The sequence below is a fragment of the Sebastes umbrosus genome, chromosome 3 (assembly GCF_015220745.1).
Source record: "Sebastes umbrosus isolate fSebUmb1 chromosome 3, fSebUmb1.pri, whole genome shotgun sequence".
Classification (NCBI taxonomy): Eukaryota; Metazoa; Chordata; class Actinopteri; order Perciformes; family Sebastidae; genus Sebastes; species Sebastes umbrosus.
In genome coordinates this window covers 300,001-309,863 of record NC_051271.1, presented here as the reverse complement: position 1 = coordinate 309,863, position 9,863 = coordinate 300,001, and the positions used below count along the sequence as shown (strand labels likewise).

The window sequence follows — 9,863 nt, the reverse complement described above, 5'->3', positions numbered from 1 at the left end:
CTGGGGAGTTTTCGGACATGTTTACATGTTGCCTCTCTGATTTCCATAAAATGATTTTCTTTGTATCCATACTCTCCAGGATCTCTACAGATGATTGACTACAGCCGCTGAGATGTGTCTGTTCATTTAAACAATGCAGAGTCTTTATGCGCCTTTAAATCCACCGCACAGCCACGCGCCCTTTGACACACACACGCACACACGCACACACACACACACACACACACATACACATACACGGAGCTTTAAGCCATGTGCTGCTGCTGCTCCCTATACAACATTAAAACAGACAAACATCCCATTAAACCACACAGAGAGATGCTGGGAGGGGGGGAGGAGGAAGAGGAGGATGAAGAGGAGGAAGAGGAGGAGAAAGAGGAGGAAGAGGAGGAAGAGGAGGATGAGGGTGTGTTTTTGGTGGGTGGGACATATGATCATAAATGTATAGAAGGTGCTGCTGCAGCCTCGTCCCCCTCATATCCTCATATCCTCATATCCTCATCTCCTCACCTCCTCACCTCCTCATATCTCACTCCACCCAGCCCTAGAATAAAAAGCCCCGGTGACGTGCGCGCAGGGAAGCACCCAGCAGTATGTGCGCGCCCACGGGAGGGGCCGATAGAAAATGGCGAGTCTGTGCAAGAGGCAGCAATGCACGGTAGAGAGGCGCGGCTTTCGGCAGGAACTTGACTCTTGGAGGCACAAACTCATTCACTGTGTAGGTAAGCTCGCTTGGCATTGTGTGTGTGAGTGTGCGTGTCGTGGTTGGAGCGCAGTGTTTGGGTTTGGAGAGGAGAGCGGAGAGGAGAGCGGCTGGAAGGTCTCCAGCAGGAGAACCTATAGAAGCTGTCAGTCTGTGTTACGCACGGCGGCCGCTGCGCTGCTGCCGCTGCTGGAGCTGCTTCCAACACCGGACACATCCAACAACACTCAGCTCTACAACAACTCCAGTGTCTCTCAGTGTCCTGATGTGTTGACAGGTGTTGCGCCTGCACGCGGGGTGCTCGTGCCACGCGCGGACAGGTGTTTTATTGTCATTCTGGCTGTGTATGTTTCTGTGTGTTTGTTTCTCTCCATTATTCCAGAGCTGTTTATTTATTGTAAGCAGGGCAGGTCACGTGTGCAGATGGAGCTGCGCCTCGGCCAATCCAATCACACGCTATAGGCAGGCGCGTGCACGCGCGCGCGCCGCCGGGTTGAGTTTTTGGTGGTGGGTGGGGAGGGGGGGAGGAGGGTGCGCGCGCTCAATCTCCAAACATCACCCCCTCCTCCCCCTCCTTCCACTTCCCTGGAAATGGGCTTTTGGGAGCGCGCATTGCTGCATTGAGGGAGATGAGATGTCAGAGGAATAATTTTGTATTTTCGGGTGAAGCTGCAGGCTGATGGTGGGAGGAGGGGGAGGAGGAGGAGGAATGTCTCTCTGCTCTCCGGTAAACCGGATCGGTACTTGTTGAAACGTCGCTCGGCTGGATGCGGTGGAAACTCTGTCAGTTTGCATTAAAACATGTTTGTGATATTTCTATACATTAAATGTTAGTGTCAGGAGAGCAGCTCTGCAGCGGCCATGACATGTGTCAGTCTTTGTCCTGTTCAACAACAGTTGTTGACCTCTCCCTGCTTCTCTCACGAGTTCATGTCCAAGCTTTGATTTTGGATTTCCTCATCCATACATCCCCTCCTCCTCCTCTTCCTCCACCAATCCTCCATTTGTGGTGTATTTCATTAGCTCAGTTTAATCCGGTAACATCGACCCATCCTGATGTTATGGCAAGATTATCATCCACTCTTCGCCTCTGATCTCCTAACCTCTCTGGGTTTCCTCGGCTCTCTGCCCGGCTCCTAATCTGGCTTTTATCGATGGTATGGAGGTATAAACCACCACCAGCACCACCATCACCATCATCACCACCGGCAGCAGCAGAGTCGGGGTGTTGCTTGTTTTTGGACCCACTTTTCTGCGTCCAGATGTTGCGCGTTGAACTATCACCTACTTACCCATCCGACCGCTTTATAATATCCCACATGGCCTGATTCGGAGTGGGCCGGCGGGGCTTTTTAGTAAGTAAGAGAGCCTCCTAATGATGTAGGGATGTGGTGATAAATGAAAAGGTTGGGTAATCTCTGACCTCCAGCATTAAAGCCGTCAGGAATCCCAACCGGCAGTGTCAACAAACCACTCCTCATCCTTCATTTGGTCTCACAGCAGGCAGTTTAATGTGGGAGATTATTACACTCAAATGTTGTTTTACTCAACAGAAGTCACCTATTGTCAAGCTTCACATGTTAATAATGATAGCCTGCTTTGTGTCCCACTTGTGCCTTCTGTGATAGTCTATAATTAGAGCTGTTGTGATGGTTTAGTGGGTCACTGGGTGGGAGGTAGTCGCTGGAACACATTTTGGAGTCTTGAGAAAGAGTCGTATCATAAACTCTGGAAGGATGTTGTTCAGACTAGAAGTCATGATGATAGTGAAGTCGACAGAGAGAGCATAAGCTTGATAAACACACTGTGTTGTAGTAACATCACAAAGCAGAATGATGGACTCCCAGTGGGCTGTTCCAGCTGGCTGTAGCTCTATACTGTCCGTGCCGCTCCGTGTGTGTTAGTTCGGCATATTTCTTCATTTCTGCTCGTCGTCGCTCCTCATCGGTTTGCTCTGCGTGACGAGCAGCACAGTTACTCGGCAGTCGGATTGAAGTCTGACATGTTTGTTTGTTTGAGGTTCTAATCGGCTCTGAAGCTGAGAGAGAATCTGGAACATCATGAGATCTGTTTTGTCTTCTGACCGGCTGAACAGCAGCGTGTCAAAGTGTTGCAGTCAGTTTGGACATTTTGATTTTAATTCATTTTGGGCTACTTGTAGTGCAATGTTCAGATATTCAGATATTATCAAGTCTGCAAACTAACGATTATTCTCATCGTCAATTGATTATTTTCTCCATTGATCAATTAGTTAAAATGGTGAAAAATGTTGATCGGTGATTCATTCAACTCCACTCAGTGTTTATATTATAATATTATATATTAATTATATATATAATATATAATATATATATAATTATATAATTATATATATATATAATAATTATATAATTATATATTATATATATAATATATAATTATATATTAATTATTAATTAATTATATAAATATAATATTATTGATTTTTTATAGGCTTTTATTAGATTTATTTCCACATTAATGAGTTTATAGAGTGACTTTGCTGTTTGCTGCTCCAGTAATTATATTGTATTTTTGGCCGTGTGTATATTTTGGATTACAACTAAACATTATTTTCATTGTCAATTAATCGCTCGATTATTTTCTTGATTAGTTGTTTGGTCTAAAAAATGTCAGAAAATGTGGATCAGCGTTTCCCAAAGCTCAAGATGACGTCCTCAAACGTCTTGTTTTGTCCACAACCCAAAGATATTCAGTTTACGGTCAGAGAGGAGGAAAGAAACCAGAAAATATTCACATTTAAGAAGCTGGAATCAGAGAAATTAGACTTTTTTTCTTCTTAAAAAATGACTCAAACTGATTAATCGATTATCAAAATAGTTGGCAATTATTTTAATAGTTGACATCTGATCGGTTCATTGCACATCTACATCCAAGTGCCTCTACAGCGAACAATAAAGGAGTTTAAGGTTAAAGCCAAAGTAATCAATCGATTAGTTGATCTGTAAACTATTCTGATAATTGATTAATTGTTTAAGTCGTTTTCTTGCTCGCAAAAATGCCCCAAAAATTCTGGTTCCAGCTTCTCGTTTGTGACGATTTGTTGCTTTTCTTTGTCTTACGTTGTAAGAAATTATATATTTTGGACTTTTGGTAGGACAAAAAAAATGCAATTTGAAGACGGCAATCTGGACTGTGAGAAGTTATAAAGGCGTTTTTTAAACTATTTTATGATATCTAAGACCAAATAATTCAGTGTTTCCCAAAACCCAAGATGACGTCCTCAAATGTCTCGTTTTAGTCCACGACTCAAATATATTCAGTTTACTGTCATGGAGGAGGAAAGAAACCAGAAAATATTCACATTTAAGAAGCTGGAATCAGAATTTAGACTATTTTATTTCTTAAAAATGACTCAAAGCGATAAATCGATAAACGACTGATGGATTAATTGTTGCAGCTCTACTGCAAGTAATGAAAAACAGTCCAAAACCCAAATCTATGTAGAATTTACTGTCATATAAGACAAAGAAAAGCAACACATCCTCTCAATTAAGATGCATTAACAGGAATGTTTGCTTGAAGAATGACTTAAAGGGTTTTCAGAAATAGACTGATCATTTAATCAATGTTTTCTTGAGATTAAAATCTTGATATCTGAGAAGCCTTCAGACTCCCGAATAAGACGACAATGTCAGAAAAAAACTATTTTTATTCTTACACAAAAATGTGTGCTGGCAATGAAAATGAAACTCATGGTGTCATGAGCGGTACCTTTGTATTAAACAGCCTCGGTATTAATAGTGCTGGTTGTGTTTAAGAAGGTCAGGTAACATCTTCCAGTTTATTTCAGGGGTGTGAGAGGATGCGGCTCGTCGACGGCGCCGGCCTCGTCGTCTTTGCCCCGCGTGCTGCTCTGATAATAAAGTCGGGTCTATATGCCAGAGAAAGGTTAACATTATTAGTTGGTAGCAATTATAGCCCAACTGCTGATTCCTTTGGCACATATTCTGGGTAAGAGAGTGCAGCTAATTTGATTGCTGAAAGGTTGTGGCAGTGCTGTGGAGAGACAGACTGTGAGGGAGAGAGAGAGAGAGGTGTGAGTCTGGCTGGCAGATTGCTTTCGTTTTTCTTTTTTCTCACAGGCACAGTAATAATCCACCGGCTGAGCTAAACGTGAGCGGAGCGACAAGGCCGCTTTTATGGCGACTAAAGTTCTCCATACAGTTTGTTATCTGGTGACTCTGAAGGCCCCAATCAGACAAGAGAGCGAGGAGCACCGCCAATCAGACACAGAGCGACGAGCACCGCCGATCAGACAGAGAGCGACGAGCACCGCCGATCAGACACAGAGCGACGAGCGCCGCCGATCAGACAGAGAGCGACGAGCGCCGCCGATCAGACAGAGAGCGACGAGCACCGCCGATCAGACAGAGAGCGACGAGCACCGCCGATCAGACAGAGAGCGACGAGCACCGCCGATCAGACACAGAGCGACGAGCGCCGCCGATCAGACAGAGAGCGACGAGCGCCGCCGATCAGACAGAGAGCGACGAGCGCCGCCGATCAGACAGAGAGCGACGAGCGCCGCCGATCAGACAGAGAGCGACGAGCGCCGCCGATCAGACAGAGAGCGACGAGCGCCGCCGATCAGACACAGAGCGAGGAGCGCCGCCGATCAGACACAGAGCGAGGAGCGCCGCCGATCAGACAGAGAGCGACGAGCGCCGCCGATCAGACAGAGAGCGACGAGCGCCGCCGATCAGACACAGAGCGAGGAGCGCCGCCGATCAGACAGAGAGCGACGAGCGCCGCCGATCAGACAGAGAGCGACGAGCGCCGCCGATCAGACACAGAGCGACGAGCGCCGCCGATCAGACAGAGAGCGACGAACGCCGCCGGTCAGACAGAGAGCGACGAGCGCCGCCGATCAGACACAGAGCGACGAGCGCCGCCGATCAGACAGAGAGCGACGAGCGCCGCCGATCAGACACAGAGCGACGAGCGCCGCCGATCAGACAGAGAGCGACGAGCGCCGCCGATCAGACAGAGAGCGACGAGCGCCGCCGATCAGACAGAGAGCGACGAGCGCCGCCGATCAGACAGAGAGCGACGAGCGCCGCCGATCAGACAGAGAGCGACGAGCGCCGCCGATCAGACATAGAGCGACGAACACCGCCGATCAGACGGAGATTGAGGAACACCGCCGATCAGACACAGAGCGACGAGCACCGCCGATCAGACAGAGAGCGACGAGCGCCGCCGATCAGACAGAGAGCGACGAGCGCCGCCGATCAGACAGAGAGCGAGGAGCGCCGCCGATCAGACACAGAGCGACGAGCACCGCCGATCAGACAGAGAGCGACGAGCGCCGCCGATCAGACATAGAGCGACGAACACCGCCGATCAGACGGAGATCGAGGAGCAGTGCGTGTTGTTGTTGAGACAGAGCGTCTTTTTTTGCAGTTTGCTGCGTCTTTTTCTAAAAATTGTTGCCAGGCAACTAGAAAATCGATTTACCTATGTATCACGATTTTTAAATGTATTTCTTTTCAATGCCAGAATGGATATATTTACTTCATTTGAGTCTATGTGGAGGTTAGGGATGTTCATAATTAACCGTTAACTGACAGCATTTTAACCGATTAACGCTATCGGTTAAAACGGTTAAAAGAAATGTTAATAATTAATTAAAAAGCTGAGAACAACTCGTCACTTTAAGGAGAAAAGCCTTAAAAGTCCCATAATGTAAAAAGTGTGATTTTCATGTTTTTTATATTATAAAGCAGGTTTAAGTGTTATATAAATACTGTTAAACTATCAAAACGCTCAATATACGGAGAAACACACACAGCCCATATGCAGAAACTGTGCGTTTGAAACAAGCCGTTAGGATTTCTGTCCATTTGTGATGTCACAAATCTACAATATATATACTGTAGACAATTACACGGTTTTAAACATAAACATTCTAAATGTGTCCCAGTTTATTTCCTGTTGCAGTGGATGTGAATGACATCAGCTGACAGGAAGTAAACATGGACCCAAACTGTTTCCTAGCAACGCAATTCCGTTGCCATGCTCTAAAACGGAGCGTTTCAGACACTCGCTGTCGTCACGCCGGGCAGACACACAGCTGACAACCTGCTAAATTAAACTAAATGTGTGGTGGAGACTTTTACTGGGAAAGTGGCTACATGTCCGCGACACTACACGCAGCATCGTAGCTGCTAAGTTAACGCTCCCGGACGGTGAACTGGAGACAGTGAACGCAGCATCGTAGCTGCTAAGTTAACGCTCCCGGACGGTGAACTGGAGACAGTGAACGCAGCATCGTAGCTGCTAAGTTAACGCTCCCGGACGGTGAACTGGAGACAGTGAACGCAGCATCGTAGCTGCTAAGTTAACGCTCCCGGACGGTGAACTGGAGACAGTGAACGCAGCATCGCAGCTGCTAAGTTAACGCTCCCGGACGGTGAACTGGAGACAGTGAACGCAGCATCGTAGCTGCTACAGTAGCTCTCCTTACGGTGAACTGGAGACTCAGTTGTCTGTTGTCTTCATACACTGCAGCTGCTGCACCGCTGCGTGCGACGCACAAATCTTGTCGGTTAACGGTTAATAATCGGTTAACGAGGGTCGGAAATCGGTTAAGAACATTTTTCAAAAATGATCATCCCTAGAGGTAGAAGGAAGTTACCGCTTTTATTGTGGTAGTCTGAGAAACTCTGAGGTTTGTTTTGGTTGACGGATACGGAACGGATATGACGTCACGTTACTCAGACTACCGCAGTAAAAGCGGTAACTTCCTCCTGCCTCCACAGAGACTCAGACGGAGCAGATACATCCATTCTGGTATTTAAACATCCATTTAGAAATAAATAAAATCGCGCTACATGTACAGTTCTTTCCCTCCCTATCGTTTACCTACACTCAGAGTCAAATCCTCGTCTTATCAAGTCACCGTAGTCCCCCCCCCTCCTCTCTGAGCGGACGGCTGTTATTTCAGTAATGGACAGATGGACGCCCCGAGAGATCTGCCTGCCACTTTCTCATCTCGCTAATTCTTTTCATGGGCTTCTTGAAAAGGAAAACAAAACATGGCACATTTATGGGCGAGCTGGTGGGAAGAGTGGCAGCGATCCACCCATTTCACTGGACCCGGTGCCAACACTGTAAATCTCTACGTACCCTCTTCATTACACATGCATGCACACACACACACCCACCCTCCTCCTGCTCGACAGTAATGTGTGTGTGTGTGTGTGTGTGTGTGTGTGTGTGTGTGTGTGTGTGTGTGTGGAGCTATCTCGGGGGCCGATCCATGCCAACCAGGAGCCCCGTGGGAGGAGGGCTGCTCTCTTTGGGGCAGGGGGGAGGTTGACTGCAATCTGTGGGAAAGCAAAATACACCACTGGCACCGAGTGCATGTCGACAGAAGGTGTGTGTGCGTGCGTGCGTGCGTGCGTGCGTGTGAACCTTTATTTATCCAGGAAACGTCCACTGAGCTCGGTGCTCTTTTGCAGCGACGTCCTGCCTCACGTTCAAACACAATAACGCACCTTCATCTAAACTGCCAGAAGGATTCAAACCATCGCCATCGCCATCGTTCCGCTCACACGCCTGCATCTTTTATCCCCACTAGCCTGAATGTGTTTCTGAGGAGGAGGAAACCATTTCATGTTGTTTTTGCCGGCTGTTGAGAAACTAGTGAATCTGTGTTGAACCTGTTAAAGCGGCGGCGTGTGACGGCTTTAAAGGAACACGTTTAGAGTCTCAGGAGAGGACGACGGCAGCCCGCTTCCTAAAAAGGCCTTTTTTAGTTTTTTAATCATTTATAAAAAGCTTCGTCTTTGTTGTGTTTTTATTTTGCAGTTTTGCTCCCCGGAGAGTGTCCTGGTGTCTCTGATGAGGACGGGAAGCTTTTCATTATTGTTGGAGCGTCTTCAAGAGAAACATACGAGAATCTTTAAACCACATCAGAGGCCAAAAGTTAGTTGTTAAAGTTTAGATGAAACTATCACATTAACTGTCCTAAACCTGAATCTAACTGAATAATCATCATTTAGAGGTGAAACCGTTAATTAGTCTTTTGTTTCCATGTAAATAACCAGATCAAGTGATGCTTTCAGGTGCAATCGTGGCTTCCAGCTTCTCAAAATGTCAATATTTACTGCTTTTCTTAGTATTTATTTATTTACTTATTTTTTATTTATACCATTCTTATATCTATATTTAATACGCTTCATAGATCCCACTTCTCAGCATTTTTATTTTTTGTTTACACCGTGGTTATACAGTATATTATACGTGTTTGATGCACATATTTATACATATATGTTATATTTCTTTATTATATTTCTCTACATATATAGTGTTATATATTATAGCATTATGTACATAATTCATATTTTACATACTCTTTTATTTCTATTTTTCTTATTTTTCTTTATACTTGTATATAAGAGTAACTTTAACCGTTTTGGACTCTTTTGGACTTATTAATAAATAAATAAATAACTAAATAAAAAGCTGCAGCTGGACTCTCTATCAGGTCACTGGTTGATATTTGACTCATGAAGTAGCAGCGGGGATTCACCTGCTGATAACCTCCAATCTGCTTTTACGTTGGTGTTGTCGTTGGAGTTGCTTTACGTCCCCCAAAACTCGTCTTTATGTTGCAAGAACCAGATTTATGATCATATTTATTTATCTTACTGATGTCTGCTCTGTGACTGTGTGAGATCGGACGTCACATTTTGAAGATCTAAGTCTTCTTTTATTCTCTGCCCTTATTTTCTTAATTTTTATTTCCTCTTAACATCAGTGTACAAAATCAGGGAAAATAAAGAGAACATTGGCAGATTTATAACATTTTGAATTTGCCAATCCATTTATAAGTCTCTCCATAAACACAGTAGGGCTGCACGATTATGGCCAAAATGATAATCACGATTATTTTGATCAGTATTGAGATTATTCACTGACTTTAGCGACAACATATTTATTGCACTTTCACATTAAAATAAACAGAGCTTTATTAGGTACACCTTGCTAGTACCGGGTGGTCTCTTATTTATTAGGTACACCTTGCTAGTACCGGGTGGTCTTCACTTTATTAGGTACACCTTGCTAGTACCGGTGGTATCCTCTTTATTAGGTACACCTTGCTAGTACCGGT

At 45.3% G+C, this 9,863-nt stretch overlaps 1 protein-coding gene across 1 annotated transcript in view; it reads left to right on the top strand.

Moving 5' to 3' along the window:
* Nucleotides 1-488: 488 nt before the first annotated feature.
* The window catches only part of lcor (ligand dependent nuclear receptor corepressor), a 116,312-nt gene continuing 106,937 nt past the window's right edge, over nucleotides 489-9,863 (top strand). The window contains exon 1 of the mRNA XM_037764239.1: nucleotides 489-722. Coding sequence (XP_037620167.1) covers nucleotides 626-722 — 97 coding nt within the window. The 5' untranslated portion in view covers nucleotides 489-625. The remainder of the gene's footprint in view (nucleotides 723-9,863) is intronic.